This window comes from Choloepus didactylus, chromosome 14 (genome assembly GCF_015220235.1).
Source record: "Choloepus didactylus isolate mChoDid1 chromosome 14, mChoDid1.pri, whole genome shotgun sequence".
In the NCBI taxonomy this organism is placed as follows: domain Eukaryota; kingdom Metazoa; phylum Chordata; class Mammalia; order Pilosa; family Megalonychidae; genus Choloepus; species Choloepus didactylus.
In genome coordinates this window covers 93,687,081-93,714,505 of record NC_051320.1, presented here as the reverse complement: position 1 = coordinate 93,714,505, position 27,425 = coordinate 93,687,081, and the positions used below count along the sequence as shown (strand labels likewise).

At 51.0% G+C, this 27,425-nt stretch overlaps 1 protein-coding gene across 3 annotated transcripts in view; it reads left to right on the top strand.

Moving 5' to 3' along the window:
* The window catches only part of COL22A1 (collagen type XXII alpha 1 chain), a 299,863-nt gene that overhangs the window by 116,774 nt on the left and 155,664 nt on the right, over positions 1 to 27,425 (top strand). For 2 of the 3 annotated variants that reach the window (XM_037803433.1, XM_037803431.1), the window contains exons 13-21: positions 3,319 to 3,372; positions 4,414 to 4,467; positions 5,527 to 5,580; positions 8,403 to 8,447; positions 18,711 to 18,764; positions 20,899 to 20,943; positions 26,290 to 26,334; positions 26,594 to 26,623; positions 26,871 to 26,924. In XM_037803433.1, coding sequence (XP_037659361.1) covers positions 3,319 to 3,372; positions 4,414 to 4,467; positions 5,527 to 5,580; positions 8,403 to 8,447; positions 18,711 to 18,764; positions 20,899 to 20,943; positions 26,290 to 26,334; positions 26,594 to 26,623; positions 26,871 to 26,924 — 435 coding nt within the window. The remainder of the gene's footprint in view (positions 1 to 3,318; positions 3,373 to 4,413; positions 4,468 to 5,526; positions 5,581 to 8,402; positions 8,448 to 18,710; positions 18,765 to 20,898; positions 20,944 to 26,289; positions 26,335 to 26,593; positions 26,624 to 26,870; positions 26,925 to 27,425) is intronic. The other variant, XM_037803432.1, reaches the window with a different exon arrangement.

Genomic DNA, 27,425 nt, shown 5'->3' with positions numbered 1-27,425 from the left:
AAGACTAGTTGGAAAGTAACCCCCTTAAGAAAATCCCACCCGAATGGATTGCCTGCCTGACCAAAACTGCCGTGGTGTGTCCTTGTTTTACTCTATAAAGCGCACTCTTCTTTCTAACACCTTTAACCCCCTGCTGAAATGGTAGTGGTAGCTGCCTGGTCCCCTTGCTGCAAGTTTGTGAATAAACAACCTTTGTTCATTTCCTCTTGGGCACCGTTTTGCCCTTGAAGAAGCCCCAGGAGGCAGGGACCCCCAGCCAGGGCTGAACAGTCGTATTTCAGCAGAACTTGAGCTTCGGACTCCTCTCCCTCTGCACCCTTCCTGCTGCTCCTTGTGCTGATGGAGTCAGGGGTCTTGCTCTCCTGAGCACCGTGCTGTGGTCTCAGATGCAGCCTAGGGGACCTGGGCCCTGTGGCCTTCTGCAGAGGACTCCTGGGCCCACGGGCACTTGTGAAGGCTGAACTTTCCCCCAGCTAAAGGCTGAGGCTCCTGTTTCAGGGAGAAGGAGGAGAAGGAGGCCCTAGGAGATGCCTGGAGCCCAGAGGGACCAGAGGAGCCTTGTCCAATCCTGCAGAGTGTGCACGGATGACTTGGCTTGCCTCAGATGCTCCTACAGAGTGCCCACTGTGTGCATGAATGACTTGACTTACCTCGGATGCTCCTGCAGAGTGCCTACTGTGTGCAGGGATGACTTGGCTTGCCTCAGATGCTCCTACAGAGTGCCCACTGTGTGCATGAATGACTTGACTTACCTCGGATGCTCCTGCAGAGTGCCTACTGTGTGCACAGATGATTTGACTTGCCCTGGAGCATCTTCTGCAAACAGTGTCTACCCTGGCCTTGGGAGGCTGATGGCCTGGCAGGAGGCAGGAAATGGAGCCAGGTTGAGCGCCAAGTGCATGCTTCAGCTGCCGCTGATCTGCTCTGTGTGTGTGATCTTGGCTAGGTCCCCTCTTCTGTCTGAAACATCATCATCTGCATGATGGAGTGGGATGGACATCCTCTGACATCCCTTCCAGCAGTGAGTTGCTCAATTTTTGTCTTTCCTCTTCCCTATCCTTCCAAGATGCTGCTTACTGGAATTGGGGAATTCTTGAGACATTTTAATCAAAGAAGTGACAAGGTCATGTGTGAATTGGAGACGCTCCTATTAGGACATCACGAGTGCCTCTTCCCAGGCTGCCCCGGGGCCTCTGTGAGCTGAGGGAATAGTCCCAGGGGTCAGCAAGCAAGCAGGGGCCACCCGCAGGCTCCCAACGACTGTGTCCACCACCTGCTGCACCAGCAAGGACACTCTGGGAATCACTGTCTACAAGAGCACATTTAAGGCTTCAAGGAAACCTGTGGAAGAAACTTGCTTGACTTGTTTATGCATTTCACAGACTAATTAAACCAAAGAACCCTCAACCTTGTCCCATTGCATAGCGCATCCTAACTACAAATCAAAGTAGCATCACCCAGATCACACCCTGGAAAGGCTAAAGGAAGCCCGGTAGAGACATCCAATGCTCTCTGAAGCTTTTCACAGTAGCTGCGATTGTGTACATCTCACAGAAAAGGAAACTGAGACTCAGCGCGAGTGAGCCATTTGCCCAGCGTTACCTGCTCCCCTGCCCCGAGGAGCTGTGCTAGAGCTGGGGCCAACGGCCAGTCCCTGCCCTCCCCTTGTAGGCCGTCTGGCTGGGAGATGTGGCACTGGGAGGCACCGGCCCCTGTAGTTTGTCCTCAGTCTCCAGGACCAGCCCCACCTGCTCCCAAGCCTGCGAACCAAATACCTCTTGCCGGGAAATCAGTATTTTGCTTGAGCTCAAGGGCCCTTGTCTCTGCCGTTAAATTGTTGGGTGAGAGCAGCACTGCAGAGCTCCCCATCAGGCCCTCCCAGGAAGCTCGTTACGCACATGGCGGCCGGGGAAAGACCACATTACTTTGGCGACGGGTGTGCCTGCCGGGCTGTAATTCTGCTCACCCACCCTGTCATCGTCGGGCAGGGCGGCTGTGAGGACAGTGCTGGGAGGAGACGCTGGCTCCGGGGTGTCCCCCTTGTGGGGCGAGTGCTTTGATTTCCAGAGCCCTCCCCCGGCCTGAGGATCCTGCTGCTTTAGACACGAAAACCTGAGATGCCGAGGCTTTCCTGGGTGCCCGGGAAGCCACCCAGCCGAAGGTGCAGAGGGACAAACACACGCCTGTCTGACTCCAGATGCTGGACACATGTCTGTCAGCCTGTCTATCTTTCTCTTCAATACCACATAAGGTTGAAGCCACAGAAGACACTTCATAGAAATATTTAAAGCATATAGGTGTGTTCACACGTACTTACATACATATCTCTTAGTTTAGGGATAAAAGCTAGAAGTAGATAATATCAGAGGGGCCTTTGGGAAAAAGAAAAAATCACTACCCCACAGGTTTGTAGGGGGACTATATGAGACTGTATGTGTAGAACACACACTAAGGGTCTAGCACAGTGTTTTCTAAACGTCACACATCTATTAATTCATCTGTTCGTTTCCTATCCAATACTGCCTGCATTTTAGGGGGTCAGCAGGGCCCCGATGGGGAGGGCGGGTGCTGGGTGGACAGTTCCTGCAGGTGCCTTTGAGTTGAGCCCACCTTGTGGAGAGCCGCTGGGAGCAGAGAGACACTGGGGTCCCCGGGGAAGGAGTGGGGGGCAGAAATGGGATGATGAGTCTGCTCCGGGCTCCCTCCCTGCCCCCCCATAGCTGCTCCATCTTCATATTTGCTGCCTGCTTCTACGTCTGCTCTATTAAGACAATGTTTTTCTCAGCTAAAACATTCCAGAACCCTAGTTCTCAATCGAGCGTGATTCTGCCTCCTTGGGAACGTTTGGCAATATCTGCATACGTGTTTTGTTATCACCGCTATGGGGTGGGCTGCTACTGGTGTCTTCTGGGTGAAGGTCAGGGATGCTGCTAAACATTCTCCGACGCACAGCGCAGCCCCACGAGAAGAATTACCCCCTCATTTGCTGACGGGGCTGAGGATGAGAAGCCCTGGCCCAGCCAGTCCCTCCTCTCTACACGGAGGAAACAGCCCAGAGTGAGGGAGGATCAGCCTGTGAGTTGGGGCACGTCTTGCTCTGGAGCTTCTCACCCTGTCGTGTGCCTGGGGACCACCTTGCTAAAATGCAGACCCAGCCGCAGTCGGGCTGGAGCGAGGCCTGAGAATCTGCATTCCTGCTGCTAGACCACGGGTCTCTGGACTGCCCCAAGAGGGCAAAGTCTTATGCCCTCCAGGAGCTTCTGTCCGCAGCGTTGTCCTTGGTGTGCGCTGACCACCATTTTCCTTCTCTCCTTCCAGGGTTCCCTGGGCCTGCCCGGTCCCCCCGGGCGAGACGGCAGCAAAGGCGTGAGAGTAAGTTCTTTCTCCTGCCCTTGCCCATGAGGGAGCCCAGGCCGGGGGCCTTCTGGCCGGCGCCCCAGTCCATGAGTGGGGTGGCCATTGGCAGGGCCAGGCCCAGAGCTCGTGGCTCTGGGTCTCCCTGCCCCACGGGCCGTGCTGAGCTGGGCTCATTGGTACTGGGGACTTCGAGGCCCTTGGGGATCAGCCTGAAAGCTGTAGCTGTGGTGGCACCAGCAGCAGTGGGTGTCATCTCTGGCAACAACCGTGTCCCTTAGTTGGCGGGCAGCCCTGCACAGGCGGTATTTTGGCCCCATTGCGTAGACTCTGAACCAAGCTCAGCAAAGTGAGCGATTTGCCCAAGTCCCCTGTTGGTGGCTGGTTGGGAGTCAGCACCTCACCCCAGCACAGCCAGCCCCCCTCTTGCTGATACCCCAGACTCAGCCCCTTCCTCCTCCTGCTCCCAGCTGGAGCGTGCTCCAGAGACTGGGCAGGAGGGGGCATCAGTCTGCTCTGTGGAAAAAGAGATATTCTTTTCCACCAAAAGCCCTAATGAAAAATCCTCTGGTCTCTACCTCTCTGCCCCCTTTGTCATTTTCAACTGTAGCCCCAGGGTGAGATCAGTGAGGGGAGACCCCACCGCTCCAGCCCTGGTGGGCCTCCAGGAGAGGAAGTCCAGGGACCAGGCCAGGAGAGGAGCTGGAGTCCCATGGATCGCTGGGCTCCCAGCCCTCTCCCCCTGAGGTGGACAGATTGCTGGCCGTCAAGCCTGCCATCTGTGGCTGCAGTTGCGAAGCTCCATCCTCAGTTCTGGCCAGATTTAACTTTGTCCTGGTGTCCAGTGGCAGGAGCAAGAGGGAGCTGGGATAATGCCCCATGCTGTGAGGACAGGCTGCTCGGCTTGCAGGAAAAGCATTCGCAGGGGGTCTGGGCCTTGACTGCCGGTCGTCACAGTGTTTCTGTGACAGGAGGGGTGGCCCTGAGGCTTTGGGCTATCCTGGTGTGCCAGGGTCTGTGTCCACAGGCGTGTGACCGGGTCCTGTTCTGTGTGTGCAGGGGGAGCCGGGCGAGCCGGGAGAGCCAGGGCTACCGGGCGAGGTGGGCATGCGGGTAAGTGTCTGTTGTGCCGTATTCTTGTGGTGGTCCCAGGGGATGCAAAATCCATTGGCTTTAGGTGTAGGGGAGATACTCAGATGGTTCTCTAGTGACCTTCTAGCAAAACCTATGCACGCTTGTGTATGCAGACTCACACATACATGGCTTTCCTCACTTTCTTACCAACACGGGATCACACCACACTGTGCCGTTTGTCTTGTCCATTTAACAAGAAATCAGGGACCTCTTTCCATATCGTGCAACATATCCAGTCCATTCTTATAGTAAATGCATATTATTTCTTGATGTGGATGCACCATAACTTATGTGGCCTTTCCTTTATTTACAACGCTGAAGGTTGTTTCTAATTCGTTTGTTTTTCATTGAAATCAGTGAAGCCAGAAAAGCAGCTGGACTTGCTGTGTGCACCAGCTCTCCTTAGTCCTGGTACTTTTATGTCAGTAGGAGAGATTCGGAAAACTCTCATCTGTCTGGGATACCTGTGCATGGGGGAACACACATTTTTACTGTAGGAGATGTTAGTAGAAACTGCCCAATTCTTTGCTCAAAGGTTGTAGCAGTTCATGGTGCAGGTGGCAGGGAAGGCTCCGGGCCCTGGGGCTTCTACTGAGCTCTTTGTCGGGACTTGTCCCGAGCTGGGCCGAGCTGCAGGCTCCCTCTCGTTGTTCTGGAAGCTGTGCACGTCCCCAGGCCAGGCCATGGGAAGGCCGGGGACACGGGGCATGAGGAGATGGGAACGGTTGCACTGGGCTTCATTTGGGCTCAGAGGCGACATGTTGTTAGCTAGTCCTGGAAACCGGACAGCCCCAGGTGTGCGCACGGCTCCACCGGGCAGAGGTGGCACGAGCTCTCAGCAGAGGACACTTGGGGGACCCGGGGAACGCCGATGGGGGCACCTCGAGCAGCCGGCAAGGCCAGCGGCTGGGTTATAAGCAGACTGTTCAATCACCAAGGGTGGCTCTTGGCTGAGTGTTGCCTCCATTCTGGTGTGTTCTTTCCCTTCCCGATCTTTTCCTCCTTCTTTTTAATTTTCTTCCTGAACCTCTTCTGCAGGGCCCTGGGGGACCACCTGGACTTCCCGGACCTCCCGGGCATGTCGGAGCCGCTGTAAGTAATGCCACCCTGGCAGGGTTCTCTTCCCTTCTCCCGGCAGGGGGGACCGTCCCTCTCCTGCAGAGTCCCGGGATGATCCCCGCTCTGCACGTGCCGACGTGCGAGCCTCTCCTCTCTCAGATTAGAGATTCTTAGGTGCTGCTGTGGTACTCAGGAATCACCTGCAGAACAGGTGTGCGGTATATATTCCTGGAACCCTGGCTGAAGTGGCAGGTGTGGCTGGAGCCCAGGAATCTGCATTGTACCCGGCAGCCCAGACACTTCTGACAGTTGGTCCAAAGCAGCCGTTTTTACTGGGGTGGGGGAGGGTGGGTCTGTACTGCACCCCCTGCCCGGGGCAGTGCCACACCTATCAGACGTTCAGCGGCTGTGGACAGTGAACAGGGAACACACACGTAAACATGGCACAGGCGGAGCAGGGTGGCGTCTTGGGCATCTGACCCTGTAACTGGTTCTCCTTAAGAAGGGTTTGAGATTCTCTCCAAATTAAACAGTTAAGCGGTGACTTTCCATGGGTCTCACCTCAAAGATGTGGGTGGCATTAACCGGCACCAGGTGAGGAACCCCGCCCCCCCCCACAGATTTTTACTCATTCAAAGTAGTGAATGAAAACCCGTGATGTCCAGCTCACCCCCCAGACCCAGGTGGGGGCTTCCGCCGACCCTCAGCTCTCCAGGAGAGCATCTCGCGGCTCCTGAGCTCCTCCTGGCACCAAACTGACCAGTGGCCCCTTTGTTGCCTGGGGCCTCTGATGTGCCTGGCAGGGCCTCCCTGCCTGGAAGGTGTGGACGGGCCTCGGGCACCGAGAGGGCCAGCTCTCCCAGAGGCAAGGTCCAGCCGTGCCCTTCCCCACTTGCTTTAGCGTCACCATGGGATATTCGACTTAACCCTGGTGACTACCGGGGCTCACACCCGGGGCTTCCCCTCCCTTGTTCCTCCTTTGTGCATCGCGTTCACCCAAACACACATTTATAGGGGATCTCCTCCGTGCCACGACAGTGCGAGATATGGGGGAGCCAGAAATGGGTGGATACCATCCCCGCCTCAAGGGCCTCCCATCCCGTGGGGGACACAGACATATACTCAGAGACATGCCATGGGGTCCGATGAATGCCCAGGCCACAGTCGAGGTTCACACCATGGAGGAGGGCCCTCAGGAAGGGGTTGTAAATCTGCTGGAGGGGGAAGGTGGCCAGGCAGTGATCAGGGAAGGCTTCCTGGAAGAAGCCACCCTTGAACTGAGTTTGACAGGACGTGCGAGATCATCCATCCATCTCAGGTGGGGGTGGGAGGGGGCATGTGGGACTCAGGGCAGAGGAACAGCATCTGCTAAGGCTCAGAGCACCAGGAGGGAAGCTGGAGGCATTTCCGGGCGGCTAGAACCTGACTTGTGTGGGGCCATAGCAGAGAGATGAGGCTGGAGAAGTCAGTGGTGGTGCACAGGGACTTAGACATCCAGAGAGCCCCAGAGCCCCTGCCCAGCCCCTGTCCTGCCCCCCCTGTCTTCCACACTCACACCCAGCTTGAAGTCGGATCCCGAGTGCCTCGGCCCACCATGTCTACCCTGCCCCACTCGTTCCCACATCCTGAGGCCAGGCTCAGACCTCAGACCTTCTCTATCCTCCGTGGGCACAGGCTGTCCCCATGAGCCTCCGGAGCTGGCTGTTCTCTAATTCCCAATAAGTGTCCCGAGCATCAGTACAAACTCCAATATCCATGACATTCTGTGACCACAAGTGCCAAGCTGTTTTCTCATCATAAAACCAGGTGCCCAATACCCACTTCCCAGGGGCGTGTGGCACGTAAGTGAGGTGTGATGGGGTCAGAGCCTGCTGCCAAGCTGGTGATGCAGGAGTTCACCGCACAGGGCAGGGCCATAGCTCCCCAGGAGGCCCCGGGACCAGCCTGGCCTGCAGCCCCTCGCCTGGGCAGGAGCGGTGCTTTCAGTAGCTCTGGCTGGTGTGCCCCTTGTGCATCTGAGAAGGAAAAGGCTGGGCCCTGCTTTGATCTTCTGCACCTCAGGGCAGGGCTGCAGCTTTCAGGGGAGATGTCTGCAGGTTCTTGTGCTAACCAGTGATGGACACAACCATCCACTGACTGTCATTCATTCAGCACGTGTTTATTAGCACCCACATCTTGCAGATGCTTTTCTCGACTCTGGGATCCAGGCTTGGAGGCACAGAGGCCCTGCTCTCCTGGGGTTTATGTTCTTCTAGGGGCTAAGCACCATGAGGACAGTAGAGCAGGTTGAGAGGATTGAGAGTGGCCGTGGGGAGGGTGGTCTCGTTTTAGATCTTGTATGAGGGAGGTCTGCATCTTTTGACATTTCCACCATATCTGCTCACGGAACGGCAGGGAATTCCTGAGCACAGAAACTGGTTGCTGCTCAAGAGGAAGGTGGCGAGGATTTAGGGATGGGCAGTTCCCCTCTCCCTGGGGTAGACTGGGGCTCAGAGGGGCCCAGATTCTCAGGCTCAAACTTGGAGTCACTTGCCAGATTCCGTGATGGAATCACAGACTTGGGGAGGTGGGTTGTGGACTCCACAGTCATATGTCGTGTCCTTGGCCGGTAGATTCAGGAACCGGCTGTGGGACCTGGGTAATAACCCAGGCCTGGGACAGCCCCAGGGGTTCCACCCCTTACCCCAGAAGTAGCCTAGCTCAGCACCAAGGTCACCACTGGGTCTTCCCCACCACTACCCACCCCCATCCCAGGCCAGAGGCCGCCAGTCCGCTTCTCCACGGGCCCGCAGACGGCAGGAACAGAGACTGGCCAACTTGGGTGTGTGTAACTGCTCTTGTTGTTTTGTCCCCAGGGTCTCCAAGGAGAACGAGGTGACAAGGGGTCCCGAGGAGAGAAGGTATGGGTGGTCTACTTCAAGCTGTCAGTGAGCCTTCCGTGGAAATTAGGAAGCGTGCCTGGGGCTGCCCGCTGTGTGTGTGTTCACATGTGTGTGTGTGTGCATGTGCATGTGTGTGTGTGCGAATGATGTAGAGGGTAGGTCCAGTGCAGACAGTGTGTTCATTCCCTGCCCTAAATGTAAGTTCTGTGCCAGACAGGCCGTGGTCTCCTGGCCACAGGATACTGCAATGCTTTTCAGAAAGGCAGAGCTCAGGATTGCAGGCTAGAGAGTGCCCTGGGTTGGGCTCTGTGGCGTGGATTCCCAGCTGACTCGGGCAAGTTACGTAACCTCCCTGCTGCTCCATTACCCTGACCCTCCAACTAAAGGGACGGCCAGCGGTGACCGTCATGACCTGCACTTGAGCCTTATTCACCAAGTGTTGTGAATGGACCTGAGCTTAGGCTCCTAAATGCAGATTGCCATAGCCGCCAACGTATTTGAGGGCTGTCAGGTTAACCAATCCTTCACTACCATGCTACCAGATTATAGCAAAAATAATTCTCAGGTTGGCTTCATCCACATCTGCTAATGCCAGGGAATTCTGAAGTCTCATCCGGGTGGGAACCAAGGACTACAAATCCCATCTGCCTCCACCTTCCCATAGCAGCTGGTGCTGGATTTTCAGTCATTTCTTCCCAAGCCTGTTAGTTGAGTTCCTTAAGATCTGGGGTCAAGTGTGCCAAGAACTGAGACTTGGCTCTCCTGTTCTAAGCCATGTTCTAGATATTTTTCGGACTATGGCATTCTATCTTCCTACGGTACATATTTCTACAGTTTTATAAGGATTTTTTCATTATTAAGTAATATAATTTTATTTCAGTGTATTTGGGAAATAGTGAAAAACAGCCTGTGAGCCCACCATCCTGATACAACTACAGTGAACATTTTGGCGCATTTTCTTTAGTCCTTATTCTTGTATAGCTGATTTATTTTTACGAAGTCATGCATAGTGCATTCAATTCAGCAGCTTGTTTGTTGTTCCTCTGTACGGTATTTTCAATGTGCTGTTGTGGAGTTTTCATAGCCTCTTTTAAATGACTGCCCAACAGTCAATGAGTGAATGAACCATAATTTATGTACTCATTCTCCTGTTATTGATCATTTAGGGTTGTTTCCAGTGTTTCACTATTACAAATGATTCTGCGGTGAACATTTTGAACCTATAGCTTTTTTTTTTTTTTTTCCAAAAGTAAGTTTATTCCCTTAGGCTGGTTTCCCAGAAGTGAAATTACCGGTCAAGGAATATGAGCCCCTTCGTGGCTCTGGGGGCATATTGCCTCCTTGCTTTCCTAAAGCTTTCTTAAAATTAAGGGAGGCAGGGACTCGGAGTTTTACACCAATTCAGGCTCCAAAGCATGGTTTTTGTTGGTTTGTTTGTTTGTATATTCGATTTCAATCACTGAAACGTTAATAAGAAAAGATACTTTACCCTGTGGTCATTAGGATTTGCGTTTCTTGATTCTTCTGAGAGCTTTGAGTGTTTGCATGTGTTTGTTTGCCAGTTAGATCTTCCCATGAGCCCCGTGCTTCTCCACTTTGTGCTGGGGAGACATGAAAGGGGCGTTTGGGATGAGGGAAGCTGGGCTCCCGGCAGTGTGGGTTGATGCCTGTCGTGGGCAGCCATGGAGCTGGATACCCTGCGTGGGAGCTGGCAGGGTTTGGGCAACTGACCTCGTGGCAGGGACGGGCTGTGGCGGAGTAGGAAAGTTGAGGCTCTGTGTCCAGAGTGTGTGGCGAGCACAGCTGTGATTCAGGCTGAAGGCCCAGGGGTGTGGAGGGGTATGGCCAGAGAGGCCTGTCCCCTGGCCTGGGGCTCCTAACAGACCTCCAGGCATCCTGTCTTCCCCCACTGGTTACCGAGTACCTGCCGTGTCCCGGGTTCTGTGCTGAATGCAGGAGATGCAGGGAGGATAGAGGCTCAGGCCCTTCCTTCAGGATCCCAGGAGATTAGCGGGCAAGGCAGAGGTTTAGAACGTAAACTCAACACGTGGCAGTGGGTGCTCTGTGGGAGGTGCACAGCGCTTCATGCAGATCCTGGAGCTCTTGGCTTTGATACGCATTTGCTAAGTCAGTGAATGGATGGCAGATGACTCCTTTGTAGGGTAACATGTCCTGAGCCCAGGTCCCCTGTAGGAAGGGTAACTGGAGAACCGAAGGTGTGGAAGCCAAAGCAAAGGGCTGGGGTGTGGATAGAGCCAGGTCATGTCAAGACAAGAGAAGGCTGTGATTTGGAGAGGATACAGGTCTCAGTCTCCAGGACCACCCAGAACCTTGGCCAACAGACCCAAGTCCAATACCAGTATGGCGCCCCAAGGCAGCCCCAGAAACCTGGAAACCCCAATTGGCCTAGGAAGTAACTCTCCCAGACAAAGGGGCCGTGGCCATGGCTTCCCTGCCTATCTGAGTCCCAGGAACTCAGGATCTAGCAGGCAAGAGCCCCCGAAGGCTGCATTGTGGGGTTCCCGCTCACAGAAGGCTTTGCATTGCCTCAGCTTGGGTCGGTGCTCCAAAAACTGTCATAGGGCTCAGGAGGTGGGGGTGCAAGTCACACTGGTCTCAAGGGCATAAAAAGGAAATTCGGAAAAAAAAGTAACTTCTTTTTATTGATCCTCAGTTCCTTCCATTGTAAAATGGAGGGGATGGAGCGGAGGGCTGGGCCAGGGCTGGTTCCCCGCCTCAGTGTGCACTGGTCAGTGTGCGCCCCTCATCCAGACCCCTGGGGTTTGTTGCGGCACCTCCCAGCACTCAAGGGTCTCCTGCCTCATCAGACATTATTGAAGAAAGCCCTAAAAAAATAAAAAACTATGTTTGAGGACTTCTTTTTTTAAGTGTACCATAAAAGTCCCAAGGTTGGTTAAGATCATAGGGGCATGTGACCCACACAGCCTCAGACATTCACATCCTTTTCCCACTTGTGTTTCTAAAGAAACTCAGTCTGGATGAATGCAGTTCTTTGCTCTTGCCAAACACTGTTTTGGTGCCACAGCCTTTTTATAGTGTGGTGCTGGATAACTTTTCTAGCATGCTCTGGGAGTCTTGTATTAAGACTTTTGTCCAACCAAGAAATGCTGCATTCTTAGAATCGTAAATCGTCAGATCTGGAGAAAGCTTTGGAAAACACCCAGAGGCCTCTCTTTATGGGATACATGGGGAAACTGAGGCCCAGAAGTGCTGTGTTTCTCAGCATCATGTGGTCCAGTATAAGGAGAAAAAGTGCTAGAAACTCCTCATCCCCAGCCTGGGCATCCCCACGGTGCCCCGGCCGGCTCCCCACCCACCTGCTGGGAAGCACAGGCAGTGAGGGCGCTGCAGGGAGGGTGGGGTCCAGGAGAGGGAGCTGGGCTGGTGCCCGTCACCCTCTGAGGCCGCCCAGGCTGGGAACTCCTGGTCTGGAGCCAGGGGTGTCATCAGGGCGGAGGGGAAGCCCCGCCTGCGTGTGAGCGTCCTGGCCAGCTGGGTGGCCCTGGGAGACGTCCTTAACCTCCGGGCCTCCAAAATCCTCAAAGAGAGCAGTACTCCTCCCACTTAAGGTTACCATAGGGATTAAATGGGTTGATATTTGCAAAGAGCTTGGAACAGTGCTATTTATGTAGGGAGTGGGGAGAGAGAAGGAGACAGATGTGGAAAGAGAAAGAGAAACAGAGATGGAGAGAGGCAGAGAGAGATGCAGAGAGAAAGAGAGAGTTGGAGACAGATAACAGAGAGAAGGACAGAGGAAGCACGGCTCTCGGGCTCCAGGGGTGCAGCATTGGGCGTGACTTCCGACCCCTGGGTTACTGGTGTCTCTGAGACCGCTGCCCTCTTCTCAGCACCTCCTTTTCCCCAGCTGTCAAACGAGGAGCCTGGACTACATATCTTGAAGGCCCCTTTCCAGTTCTTACATTCGATGAGTATTTCCTTAGTATTTCCTCAGGAGCTACTCTGATTTCTTTGACGTCAGCAAGAGGAAGTTTTCCCTCTTCCCTCGAGACAGGACCCCCAGCTGCCCAGCCTCCCCCAGTGCTCCAGCACCGCCTCTGCAAAGGGCTTCCACCCAGCCATCACTGCGGCCATCACCTGGGTGGGCCCTCTCTGAAAAGGGGTGAGGCAGCCCTGGCTTTAGGCTTTTCCCGGGAGCCCAAGTGGGCTGTCCAGGAAACGCTGGTCCTGGGTGGTTGGCCAATTGGTCACAAAGCCAAGTCCACTCACTAATGGGTCTACAAATTGGATGCTGTGTGCCCAGCTCTGTCTGCAAAGCTGTGGCCACCTGATACCTTTGGGTGGCTGTGGACATTCAAGCACCCCAGGACCCTGGGAGCATCTTCCAGGTGTCCTGCCCTGGCTTGGGAATAAGGAAGCCCAGGCAAGGTGACCCTAGAAAAAGGGCAAGAACAGCAGTTTTGGAACCAGAAGAGCTAGATTCTTACTCTGGCTCTGCCATTGCTGGCTCTGGGATCTTAGACAAGCTTCTTAACCTCCTGGCCCTCTGTGTCTTTATCTAAAATGTGGGATTGATAATACCTATCTCAGGAAGTGACTGTGAGGATCAAATTAAATGCTTTTAAAAAGCAAATTCAGGAATTCATCCCTGGTAGATGCTCCATAAATGTTTACCAAAAATGAATTGGAGTTTTGAAGGGATGGAAACCAGGATCCATCTAGCTGATGCAGGGAGCCCCATCTTCTCCGTTCTGACCCCCAGCTCTGCCTTACAATGAGACATCAGTAGACACACCCTCCATCAGTGTTTTTAAAGCATTGGCAGGGTTGCCAGCTGGTCTTACTGCAATAAGTATTTGTTAAATATCCACTTGGGCTGAATGGCTAGAGACATTTACTTGTTCATTTAGTAAATCTTGATGGAGCAAGTGCCCACTGGGGCAGACCCCAGGGAGAGAATGATGGGACCATTTGGCAGCCAGACACTCCCTTGCTGGGGCCCAAGAGGTTGAGAGCAAGTTGAGATCTCAGTTGCCAAGGTCCCAAATCTGCTCTTCCAGCGCTTGTCCTGGAGATCTGTGCAGGACTCATTTCTTAGAACTGCTTGGTGGTACAGCCTCCACCTGCAGGACGAGGGCCACCGGTGGAGTTCCCTGGGAATGGACCTCGTTGGCTTGGAGGCATCTGGAGGGAAGGGCCAACCACTGATCTGCTCCTAAGACTGTCCCATCTCCCCTCCTTGCAGGAGAACGGGCTTCCCTTCAGACCACACAGTGAGGACACAGAATCCCTGGTGGGTGGATGTGGTATCATAATGGGTAGGATCGACAATGTGTTTAATTCATATTCGTATCCCCAGGCCAAACTCTGTGGTCTGAGCACAGCAGGTGATCATTTGTGCTTCTGAAATTAACTATCAAATTGCTGAATTGGAGTCAGTCAGTGCAATGCATGTATTTGTTCATTTCATGGGCACCAGGGAAGACTTACTGCATGCCAGGTCCTGAGGAGGTTATGGAAACCAGATGGGCATCCTTTCTCTAAAAGCTCGCAGCCTGGTGGAGAAGGTGAGACACATAAAGTGCAAGACCGAGCGAGCATACGCGTCTTGGGGGAGGAAGTGATGAAGGGTGGCTGGATTTCTGAAGAAGGAGCTGTCATTTCTGAAGGGGGGGGGAGATCAGGGGGGCCATCATGGAGGAGGTCACATTTGAGTTGGGTTGTAGCCCCATTGTCTACCCAGGGTGATCTGAGAAGCACCAGGCATTTTAGCTGTGCTACCCCACAGATTCTGACCAAAAAGACAAGTTAATTGTTCTCCGGAGGGTCAGGGCTCTTGCCAAAGGTTATGGGATTCGTTTATGAACACATCCCACCTCCATGATACTATGCTGCCTTTCGATGTTGGCTGGCAGAGATTTGAATGCAAGGTGGGCTTTCTGGAAAGATGGAACAAAATGCGCTGAGCCAGAGGCAGGAAAGAGCAAGAATGGAGGCAGGTGATGGAGGGCAGTGATATCCGACCAGTCTTGCGATGAAGGAGATGGGCGCAGAAGGCCCTGTGTTGCTGGTCCAAGGAGCTGGGACTTGATCCTGCAGGCAGTGGAGAGCCCCTGGGGTCTGGGAACAGGGGGGGATCCCCAGAAGTGGATTACAGGAAGACTGCTTGGCCAAAAGAATGGGCGATGGATCAGAGCAGAGAAGAGGCAGGGGGAGCATTTGGGAGACTGTTGGGGGGCTTATGCAAGGCTGGATGAGGCCAGACGAGGCCTGGGACAGGAGGGGCTGCAGAAGCTGGGCAAGAGAGCTGTGCCGTTTCGCTGAAAGCAGGAGGGAGGGAATGCAGCTTGTTAGCACATTTTTCTTCAGTTCTGCTGATAGGTGTTCCTCCAACCTAAGATGAGTTCTTTTTTATTTCATGTGCATGCCAGACGTGCACCTCTCTCATTAAATGTGCCTCTCAACCTCAAGACTTCAAAATCCCCAAGAACGCAGAGCCTCCATTAGCGAGGCTGGAGCGTTTTGCTGCTTTACGTGGCGTGCGCGCGCCCTCTACTGTCCGAGACGCGGGGCTGCAGCTGGTGGGCTGGACCTGCAGGAAGCTTCCAGCGGCCTGGGAGTCGGGATGGGGCAGCGGATACTGGAACTTCCCTTAGGAGCTGTGGACCAGGATGACGTGCTCTCAACTCCCTGAGACTCGGTTTCCTTCACTGAAAATGGGAAACACGTCTGACGATGGTTCCATATCTGGTACCCGAACATACTTGGGACTAGAATTGATTCCCCCTTAATTTGCATAAATGCAATACACTTCCCTATCAACTTAAGGTGGTGAGACTCAGAAGGGAGCTTCAAGACCCTGCATTACAGACGCCACGTTTCTTTTCTTTTCCATTATTATTTCAAACCAATGAGGAAATTGAACCCAGGGAAGGCAGGCTTTGTTCAGGGCGGCTGGCCCTCTGCAGGAGCAGGGTTAGAACCAGGGCTCCTGACCCTGGTCCGTTGCTCTCCTTTGCCCACCCCTTCTGCTCCCCCAGCAGGTTCCCCTGCCCCACCCGTGACATTCCTCACTTGCTCCCTCTTCCAACTGCTTCCCTTTTCTCTTCTTTCCCCCCGTTCTGCACGTTCACTCTCTGATTTGCTTAACCAACTTCTCCTAGATACCTTCCACCTGCCAGACATTGTTCTAAGCATGTTACATATATCAGCTCACTGTACCCTCATAGCAGCGCTGAGAGGTAAATATTATCATCCCTGGGATGCAGATGGGAAACTGAGTAACGGAGAAGCTAAGTGATTTGTCTGGCTTGTTAGTGGGAGAGCCAGGCTTGGAACCTGAGTGGTGAGCTTAACTTCTGCTCCATGCACCTCCCCACCACAGAGAAGCCCCGGCCCCCACTCACAGGCTGTGCCAGGAACAGACTGGAGGTCAGCTGTCAACACCCTGTCCATAGTCATGCTTGTATGGCTGGTGCAGTGGCAAAAGCTAAGAAAGAAACAAAACAAGACTGAGTTTCTGCCTTTAGGTGGGGCACTTGCGTTTGGCCTCAGGTCCAGTCTCTGACTATTGCTTCCCCCCACCTTATGCCCAGCCTGGCTCCCATAGGCATTTCAGTTTGAGACCCTGCTGTACACACCCGCTCCTGTCCTCCTCTCTCTGTGCTTCCCCTCCCTCACCACCCTCAGCTTCTCATCCTCTTCCTTTCTCATCCCCCTGCTAATGGAGTCACACGTCTGTCAGTTCTCCAGCTGGCTCCAGCCTGGCCCTGCTCTCCGTGTGCTGAGTAGCAAAATAGTTTGCCGAGACCACGTCCAGCCAGGTCCTCACGGTGCTTCATGCAGCTGTCTTGAGCTACAGCTGGAGAAATCTTGGCTTCAAGCTCCACTGACCTTGAAGTAGGAAGTGGGGACTTGGGCAATAGGCATAGCTCTGTGCTTCAAGACGGAACTTGCAAAATAGAACCTGGTCAACACATTCCCTTTTCCTCTGAGCCCTGTGGAAATGCCAGATATTGGGGTGATGTTTAGTGGGGTGGCCTGCTACAAGGAAGAAAGCCCTGGCTCAGAAGTCAGGAGACCTTTCTTTCAGGCCTGCTCCCATCACTAATTTTCTCTATGACACTGGACAAGGTGCACACCCTAAGGTCATCAGTGTCCCACCTGCAAAATTAAGGCGTTGATTCCATGAGTGCTGAGATGCTGGTGGCAACCAGTGAAAGAGGCCAGCGTGCCCCTCCATTGTCCTCCACTCAGACCTCACAGGGTGGTAGAAAGAGACAGAGGGTTAAGGGTGAGGAGACCCATGTCTCAGCAGGGGCTAAGTATCAGTAGTTTGCCTCCTGTCCCTCAGTGAGTCCATGTGTGCGGCGGGAGAAAGGGCAGATGTGGTGACATGAAATCTCTTGGCACAGAGATGGAATACGGCAGCTCTCCTCTCCTTCACCCCAAATCTTGTAATGACCCCAAGACTTTGTATTGTAAGAATTAATGCCTAACAGTGCTTGGAAATAGAAACATGGATATGAATGTTTTAGAATGGTTTAATCATTTCTGAAAGACAGAAAACATAAATCATTAAGTTTACAAGGAAGCCAAATCAACTGTAGAGTTGAGAGAGATTTGGGGATAATCCCAAAGTTCAGATCAATGGATATGTGGGGTTGGAGGGACCTTGGGGCCACTGGCAGTGACTGACGGGGACGCTGCACCTGGATTGGCTTTGTGGGCAGCACCCCCCTTCTCTTGCTGGAACAGGGCCAAGGGGAACATCAGTGTTTGTTCCAGGCTAAGGGGAAGAGCATTTCCCCAAGTAGCCAGCAATCCCTGGAAGGAGCGGGCATGTCCATTCCAAGAAGAAAAACCCCTGACGCCCTCCACCTGTCGGGAAGTCCCGCCCTCCCTGCAGTCGCGAGGTGGCCGCGGTCTACAGTCAGCACCTACAGACCTGAGGCCGGACAACCCAGTGAGCAGAAGGCCAGGAAAACAACACCCTGGAAGAGATGTGCCAACCTTTAAAAAAGGAATCAGCAGCTTAAAGTTATGGGGAAATAGGAGGCTTGGAACTCATTTTCCTGCGTCATCTTTCAGTCATTCCAGCAATGCCAAGAGGGGCCCATGTGAAGCTCTGTGCTGGGTGCTGGGGGCACAGTGAGGAAAAGGATGCCCGTGTCTCAGGTCCTCGTGAAGGAGGTGGAGAGTGAAGAGACAGCAAATGCAGAATGAATCAAGAGCTACGAGGGGAACAAACCGGGGGCCTACCAGCGCCTACTTTAGGTTAAGAGGCCAAAGAGGCGACATTGAAGCTGGGCCCTGAGGATGCTGAGGAGCCAGTGGAGAGCACAGCAAGCCCACTTCGGAGCAGGAGATGGTGCTGTGTTGGAGGAACCCAAAGGGGGAAGCCATGGCTGCTGGGGTGTCTTGTGAGGGTCTGTTCGTACTAACGCAGCTCCACCCTTTGGTGTCTCTGCCTTTCTGCAAGGGCTGAGTGCTCGGGGCTCCCCAGGAAGAAAGGGATGATAAGAGTTACCCCGTGAGGGGAACACACCAACATTCATGTGCTTTGGCTCAAGAAAACCAGACCAAGGAGCGCTTATCAAATACCTCCCATAAATAAGCAGAGGTTTTTCGTATTTTATCTCATTCCTTATTCACAGGTATCTTTTGAGGAAAGGATTATCATAGCAAACAGCAGCCGTCTCAGAGAGGTTAAGTGACTTGCCCGGGATCCCACAGCCACTGAGAGATTCCAGCCCAGCCCTGTCTGAATCAAGCAAGCCAGTGTTGGGTGGGGGCATGAATGATGGCCTGCACTTGGCCTGTCACTGGCTCTTAGGTTTATTCCAGCCTCTGGAAGTGCAGTAGAGGCTCAGTATGTATTTGCTGGATGAGTGGATGATGCACAAAATGTGTCTGCAGCCTTACAGATGACATTGCAGACCTCCCTCATCCATTACTTTGATCCCTATGAAGAACCACAAGGAAAGGGGACCTCGAGGTTTCATGACTTTCCCTGGGTCACACATTTGGGGAATGAAAAGCAGAGATATGAGTCTGATTTGTCTGACCTTTGCCCTATGCTCCTTGACCCTTAACACCCTGTACCCTTTGGAGCCATTATGTGTGTTTTGAGCCCTCCCATCTTCAGAGGTGCCTGGTGGAGAATGGATGTGAACCAGGATCAGACACTGGGGGCCTCTGCTTGTCCTCCCTTTCCCTGAGTGACCACAGGATGTGGCGTCCACTTCCTGCCTGGTGACTCCTTGCTCATTCTTCCTTTCTTCATTTCCCTTGTTTCTCCAGGGGGAACGAGGCCTGGATGGATTCCCCGGGAAGCCAGGGGAGCCAGGACAGCCGGTAAGTGGGCACTGAGGCTGGGGCGTGGGGTTTTGTCCAACCACAGGAGCAGCCAGATCTTGACCCAAAGTTCTACAGGGCCAGGGCAGCCTGGCTTCCTTCCTGCTCAGCTTGAGGCTCCAGAAGTCGAGCAGCCAGGCCCCAGGTGTGTGGTCCCACGTGGGCACTGTAAAGTCGGAGCAGGGGCAGGGAGAGGGGTCTCAGAGGACACATCGCTTTAAATCCACTTTATGTTAAGTACTGTGATGTTTCATTATTAATGTGGAGGTGTGGACAGCTTGCACACATTCAAAATGATGCACATGCCAGCTTATTCATTGCAGTATGGTCTGTGATAGAGATTAGAAACAACCGAAATACTCATCAATAAGGAGAGATGGAAGGCAGCAGGGTATGTTAGGACAGAGACATGAGAAGATGCTGTGAAAAATGACAAGAAAACTAATGCATTGATATCAATGGTCTGTAAACTATATTGTTAAATAAAGGAAAGTGTAGACCTGTGTGGCAAAAAAATACATTTTGGCATGGACTATTTTTAGAAGGATAAACAAGAAACTGGTAACTCATTTGCCCCAGAAGAGGAGTTTAGGTGGCTGGGGATGGGGAGGGAATGAAACTTTTGTACCATTTAAATCTTACACCATGTAGACTTATTATCTATTCAAAAAGTAACCAAATTTAAATAGTTAAGTGATTAAAAAATAAAGATGACATAAAACCTAAAATCACACAGCCACATCGAAGGTAATTAGGAAAACACGATGTTTACGATGTAATTTAACATATCAATATACTAGTCAGTTAAATCACATGTTTATATATGTTGCAATACATATTGATGTATAGATAAAATAGTTAAACACAAAGTTATAACAAATGCGTCAATTTAAATATTCTATATCAACCTGAATTAAAATTAAAATGCTAATTAAATCCACTTAATCCCATCACCAAGAAATATTTTGATTTATATTTACTGTCACTTAATAATTTAATTCCATAAATTGGAATCATCTTTTTTGATCTCTTGCTCCCCTCCCCTCAACCTTATATCATAAACATGGAACCCTTTTCTTTACTATTCACCAAGGGCATGACACTTTGTGTTCTTTGGTGGGAATGAACCGTAATTCATTCATTCCCTTAAAACTGTTGGTTGGGTGCTGCCACTGTGCCCAGCCTGGCACTCAGCTCTGGGAATACCCACTTGGTGTTCACTAAGAATGATGAAGCCTATTCCTACAGGGAGCTTACATTTTATACAGGAAAGCAGCAAAAATAACCAGTATCCCAGCAAATAAGTAAAATGCTGATGGTGCTAAGGTGAGAGACACGGGTCTGAGGAGCAGAAAGGCATCCTAGACAGCTCCTCTCCTCTCCGGACCTCGAGGCTCTGTTCATTTCTTTGCTGTTTGTGGTAATAAGGAAGTGAGTGGCTGTGGAGGCATCTTTACCTGTGTATCTGATTAGGTCTTTAGAACAAATTCCTACATTAGAAAAATCACTCTGTCAACAGGGATGTCCAGCTGCCTTCTAGAGTCTTCCTTGGTTCCAGAGACCCACGTGAGGTCTCCCAGTGTGTTTGGGGTTGGTGGGGGGAGGGTCCCCTCAATGCAGACTCCTGAGGAGCTTTAACTGCTGGGTTCTCCTCCTCCCATTCTAGGAAAACTGCCCTTTGGGAAAGAGGAGGAGGAGTTGATCTTCAGCATGGAAGGGACCTGGGTTTTCCCTCATTCCAGATGTGTAGCCAGTCCCCGCCACCCTCTAAGGATTTCCATAGAACTGCATCTGGCTTGGCCCTCTGTGGTTACTCGCTTCCCCCTGCCCATTGCCCAGGTTCTCTCTGACACATCCCTTGCTTCCCTAAGGAAGGATCCTTGTTACCTTGGAATGCTTGGTGTGTAAAGAAGCCCCAGTGTGTCTCTAAAGGGGGAAAAAAGAGATGTGGAGTTTAGTTCAATGTAAGGAAGAACTTTCTAGCAATAAGCACCATTTGGAAAGTCTGTTGTAAGGGAACCTGTTCTCCTGGGGAAAGCCAAGCTACAGTTTTGAAGCTGGATTTTCCCTGTGGCCCCTTCCTTCTCTGCTCACCACCACTGACCATCCACCTTTTCCTTTCTTTCCTCTATAGGGAAAACCTGGCCCTCCCGGGGTGGCAGGGCCCCAAGGAGAGAAGGTAAGCCAGGCCAGGGGGTGGTAGAAGGCTCTAGGCTCTGGACAAGCAGGTGTATGAACTGTCTCCTGAGCTAATCAGGGCCTGGGGGGGACGGACCCAGGCTGGAGTTCTGGGGACAAAGTGCACACAAAGGGTGGTGAGTCGGGACTGACCCATTGACTGCAGAGGGGGAAGTAAGGGAGAGCCAAGCAATAGCTGCCAAAGAACGCACCTTATTGAGGTCTGCCAGATGGCCCTCTAGGGTGTCACAGTGAAGAGACCAGCTGGTAGGTGTGATTCATGTGGTGGGTGGGAGGCCGTGGGTGGGGAACCAGAGACACCAGGACAGAGCACGAGGAACTGTAGGGGAGGCGGAGGCAGCCTGGAGAGAAGCCCGAGGCCCAGGTGCTCAGCCCAGGGCTCCTTGTAGGGGTCTGAAGACCTAGCCTTGGAGGGGGGTGGAGGGGAGTCTGCCCAGGGGTCCAACGCTGATTAGACAACAGGTGCAGTTAAAACAAATACTCCCTATTAAGAAAAAACAGTATTTGAAGAAATATGCTACTGTGGTCTACATGTTTTTAAACATGTAAACACATACTAAATCCATCCCCTCTTCAGGTACGTAATTGGGATTCAGATCTTCCCAGCAAGAGGGTCCCTTTGTTACATCATTGACTTGGAAAACCATGGGGTGGGGCGGGAACTCACTGGAGGCTGGAGACAAGAAGGCAGGGGGGTCTCAGAGGAGGCTGGGCCCGGGGAGTTCCTGAAACCCACATTAGACACGTGAGAAAACTGTCTTAGATGTTACTGGTTATCAGGAACTCAGCAAACAAGAAATTTCAGGTAATACCATTTTTCCTCCACTTTTAGGAAAAAAAATCTATAAAACATGCTTAAAAAAAAAACCCCACTAATAAATAACATCCAGAACTTATTAAAAAATACCCTTATACTATTTAAAATGCTTTTTGGACTTAACAAATCTATGAATAAATGCAGAAACAAATCTCATAAGCCACCATCTTCTAAACCCCTTCTTTTCCTCCTTTTCTCCCTCGTTGTTTCCTACGGCATTTTACAAATGCTTTTTTATTGGAATAAAAATTCTGGAAATTTGCTAGGTATTTAATAAACAAAATATAGTTTGTGTCTTATCACACTGGTCATCTGTTTTGGAACATCTCTTAACAAGGCTTAAATAAATACATTTTCTGCTTAGAATTGCTATCTCAACGGAAATAACTGCATGTAAAAATTCTTTGCAAATTGTGACGTGCTCTGAAAATGTATGTGAAGGTAATAACCTTCCTAAGCATTCTGGGAAATCTTGGTTTGGGGGGTAATGCAGAGAGAATAAGATGTAATGCAGAGAAAATGATATCATGAGACGCAGCTCTGTGCTTGAGTACCAGAAAATGATTTTCTTCCAGATTCCTGGACAGGCCTTTACGAAAGGCATTAGCCATCAAATTAGAGAATAGCCGGGGAGGGAAAAGCTTGCTGAGAATAGGATGAATGCAGATAAAGTAAGATGGGTGAAGCCAGAGATGCATCACTTCTCATCCTGTATCCTTGCAAGACTTAGGTAAAGGTCATTGTCTGACTCAGACTAGTTACCAGTAGATGCTCCAAACAAAGGAAAAAGAAAAGGCTGCTTCTGGCTCTTTATAGAAGCAGACAGGGTATACATTATAAATAAATAAACAGACCATGCATGCAGAAAAGCTTCAGCTTAGCAAATGGGACTGGAGCTTGCTAATATTTTCCAACCCTGTCCACCCAGGCTTCATTTCTGGCCGAGTTGATTTTTCTCTCTCCTTCTAAGTATTTTTAGAGTTGAGATTTACATCGTTATTTTTTAATAGCTACTAAACTTGGAGACTCATGATACTTCTGCAGGCTGTTGTCAGGATTTTAATATATTTTTGCAGTTCCTTGAGAGGGAATGCTAAATCCTGAAATAAGTAGTTTCAAGTCACTAAGAGGGAATGATCCTTGAAGGCTGCACCCAGGTGATGGCTCTATTTCCTGCTCCTGCTTGAGTGTGTGTATGAGTGTGTGTGAGTGTGACTGTGTGTTTATTATAAATTTCAACCTCCCACCTCAGTTTTGGATTTCTTTTCTCTTATTTGGGAAAGAGATGAGTTCTCATGGCTTATGATAAATGCAGCAGAAGTGAAAGGACAGGGTGATGCATGATAGTGTTTTGGAATTATTCATTGCGATGATTAAGAAACCAGTGATAACTGCATGATACAATACTTGTTAACTTATCCTAAAAGGTCATCATTGAGACAAATCCAGGATAGTCATTGGAATCATACAGCTGATCTTTTTAAGCACTCCTCATTTTACAAGTGCTGGAACAGAGGCTTAGGAAGGTAGGGTGAATCCCCCCAAACCCCACAGTCTATTTGCTTATAGACCACAACCTAAGGTCCAGCTTATCTACCTGTCTATCCAATGCCAGGTAGCTCTCAATATCAGTGCATGCATTATTTATACCACAGTAACAGTTTTAGTGGATTGATTCCGTAACTTTGCTGTGTAACAAATGATCCCTCACCTTAGGAGCTGAAAACAACAGTCATTTATTATCTCACCCAGTTTATAAGTGCCAGGAATCTGGGAACAACTTGTCCAGGTTGTTCTGGCTCGAAGTCTCAGGTGGTTGCAGTCAAGCTTTTGGCCAGGACCGCAGTGAGCTCAGGGTTTGACTGGGGCTGGCGGATCTGCATCCACGCCATTCATTCGCAAGGTCGCTGGCAGGCCTCCGTTCCTTGCCAGCTGCTGGCTGGAGGCTTTGCTTCCTCATTACATGGCCTTTCCATAATGCTGCTTATGACACAGAAAAGGCTTTCTCCAGAGTGAGTAATCTGAGAGAGAGAGAGGGCCCTAAATGGAAGCCATCGCCATTTCTGTATCCTAAGTGCACCTTGGAAGTGGCGCACCATCACTTCTGCTGAATGCCATTGGTCATCTAGACTCACCCTGGTACAGCGTGGGAGATGACCATGCACAGGTGTGGATTCCAGGGATGGAGAGTATTGGGGGACAGCTTGAAGGCTGTCTATGACAGTGGCTAAAAGTGACCATTGCAAAATGTGTCATCCATGGAGTGGAAAGAAAATGATTCAAGGAAAGACTTCTGGTTTTATTACTTGGTATCTTTTTCAACTTGAAAAAGTTTCTAAACATCTCTGTGCTTTTTTTCCCATCTATAGGATAGGAAAAATAATGTTAAATTAATACCATAGAGGGAAAGAGATAATCCATGGAAAGTCCTTGGAACAGGCCTGGCCGATAGAAAGCCCCCGATGCTTTTTAGCTGTAGATACAAAATTATTATGGTTGGATACCAGAATCTTAGTATTCCTTAATAATGATTTAATATGGCAGAACATTTGATCTCATTTTGTGAAAATTGCCTATAGAAGTAATCAAAACATGTATTCATGAATTGATTTCATAGCTGTTATTAAGCACTTTTTGAGATATAATAGTAAAGATGATAAATTCAACAAGAAAAACAACAAAAGTTAATGTGATAGTCAGGCCTAATGTAAATAAAAGAGAGAAAGACATAGGACCCTCAAAAGAGTCATAATTTAGCTACATATAGCTACCTGTAGACATAAGCACATATGTGTGTATGTGTATGTATGTATGCATGTGTCTGTAGATAGGTAGCCAGATAGATAAATTGATACTTAGATAGATAGATTATATATATTTAAGATAGCCACAAAAATTACAGTATAACTCCCAATGTCTTGTAACAGTCATACGCTACCAAAGCATTAAAACATTTTGCGGGAGCACAGGGGAAAAAAGAAAATATCTCTGCTGGGAGGAGGGGTGTGGTAAAGACCACTCAAGGAGAAGAGATATTCAAGCTGGGTTCTGAGTGCAGGGAGATTTCTGCACATGCATGCCATGGAAGTTTCTGTATGCAGAGAAGCAACCGGAATAGGGGACTCAGTTATTAGATGTGGGGGACAAAAAGGAAGGTTCGCCAAGGAGAATCAATATTTGAGCTTTTGAGATAAAAACATTATTATTTGAGATTAAAAGAAAACAAACGTCTGATGCTATAAAAAGGGAAATGCTTTTCCAAGTCTTGAGCAGGAGTAGAGAATGGTGGAATTGGGAGGACGAGTTGTGATTCTGTCGGTTTTGGAGTCGGAGACACCTTCCCTGTCGACATCCTATAACCATAACCCCACACGCAGTGAAGGGCAGGCAGGCGTGGCTGTGGGGTTCACTCTTCTCCCCTGCCAATGAAGGTTTTGGAATGCTTCCCAGGTTCTGGGCCTTGAGTAGGCTCTAGAGAGAAGGAAAAGTTATGTCCCTGTTTTAGATTCCTGGCTGCTAAAACAAGTATCATACAATGGGTTGGCTTAAACAACGGAAATGTATAGGGTCACGGTTTCAGAGGCTAGCAGGTTGGCTTCCTCCTGGGGTCAGTATCTTCCATCTGGCCCGCAATCTTTGGGGTTCCTTGGCTTGCCCGTCACATGGCAATGCATGTGGTGGTGTCTTCTCCTTTCTCTTTCGGTTCCATTGACTTCAGCTTCTGGCTGCTCTCTGTGTCCAATTTCCTTTGCTTGTAAGGACTCCAGCCATATTGGACGAAGGCCTCTCTTTTTCAGTCTGGGCCTCACCTTAACTAACAGCACCTTCAGAGGCCCTGTTTAAGATGGGTTCACACCCACAGGACCCCCTAGGGGTTCTGACCTGAGATATGCCTTTGGTGGAGCCTGATTCAGTCCCAGCTGTCCCCCACCCCTCCACGGGGGTGTCCTTGCTTTAGGATACGGCACTGGGGTAATAGCGCTGAAGACTTTTCTATGCTCAGGGTCAGCGAAAATGCCCCATTGGTGTCCTTAAGTATCTCCCACCCTGTGAGATCCGGGCTAGTGTCAGATGTCAGAGCCCAGGTGACCTGGGCTAAAGGAAAAGGAGGCAGGAAATAAGTCTTGTTGAAAATGGATGGGGCTCATCAAAGCATTATTTTAATTATTTATCTGATAAATCTTTATTGTGGGTCGTGAGCCAAACAGTAGACTTGGCCAGGGACAGGTCATAAGGTGTAGCAGCTGCGTCCCCTGTGCCTGACCCAGCACAGGTACAAGCAGGTGCTCATGGAATTGTGAGGGAAACACGGAACGTTTGAGAATATTACACAGGTGAGTGTGACCAGCCGTCACGACGGTGTAGGGTGGGAACAGAGGAGGAAATGGCCCCCCAGACTTGCAGGAATGAGCCAGAGTCGCACAGCCTGGCACACATTTAAAGGGGGAGGGGGGCAGCAGATGAAGGTGGCTGCCAGTATGTCACATGAAGAGAGTTATTTTTATGCAGGGTGACGTGGGACCTGCTGGGCCTTCTGGGGTACCAGGCTCCATGGTAAGTTGCAAAGTCATCAGGGGTTGGAACCTGCTTGAACTTGGGTTTTGGAAGTTTGTCTTTCCCTCTGAGACAAAGTCAGAACTCTTCTACTGACATGAGCTGGGTAAAAGGCTTTCTGTACTTAAAGTGGGGTGAGATCAGAGAGGAGTGAGAAACTGCTGCAGCACAGCACACTGTGTTCTGTCGAGAAAGGTTGACTGTTGGTAAGAAAATGCCAGCCCCATGGCTTTCCACTGACCCCTGCTTTGTCTCTCAGGTGCAGAGAGAGGGCCTGAAGGGCGAGCAGGTAAGTGGGAGATGCATCCCTCCCACAACCCCAGGCTTGAAACTGCATGCCGAGTTCAGACTGGGCCATTTCGAGATGTGTCAGGTTGACTTTCTGCCAGGAGTGGAGATGCCCACGTGGTGCCTTCAAGCCCCTTTTGGGAACCCAGGGCATAAACTGAGTCAGGAAGGGGCCATGGGTGGTGGCGGCCATCCTGGTCATGCAGAAGAGAGATTTGTGGCTTACACCTGTTTGGCTTGTGTCACAGGGAGCTCCAGGACCACGAGGCCACCAGGGGCCATCTGGGCCCCCAGGAGCACCGGTGAGTCATCCCACCCCCACCCCCAGCCCAGGGTCTGCTCTGAATACCTCTAGGTCTAGAATGTAATAATTGCCCCCCTTAACCAAGGCTGCATTATTTCAGAAGCTCCTCCCACCACCCTGAGTGGCAGGTGATCTTGTCACCATCTTACACGAGAGCAAACTGAACCCCAAAGAGCCTGAAGATGACACAGTGACCAAGTGTGGAACGGAGCTGGCACCCTGACAGCCACCTTCAGAGCCCCCGGCTCCCATGCGGGCCACTGTTGGGGCTGCTGGGTTTTCCGTCTGGCACTTTAGTTTCCTTTCAGATAAAATAGAATCAAACGTTGGACTCTTAAATCCCGGTTGGCTCAATTCCGACGCACATTTGCTTTGCCCCGTTTCCTGTTGACACTGAATTTGCGGTGGCTTGAAACACTCCGGGCTTGGTTTCTCTGTCCGTTAAGAATTTATTCATGTGTAGATCATTGTGGGGAAGAGGCCATTCAGAGGGACTCTG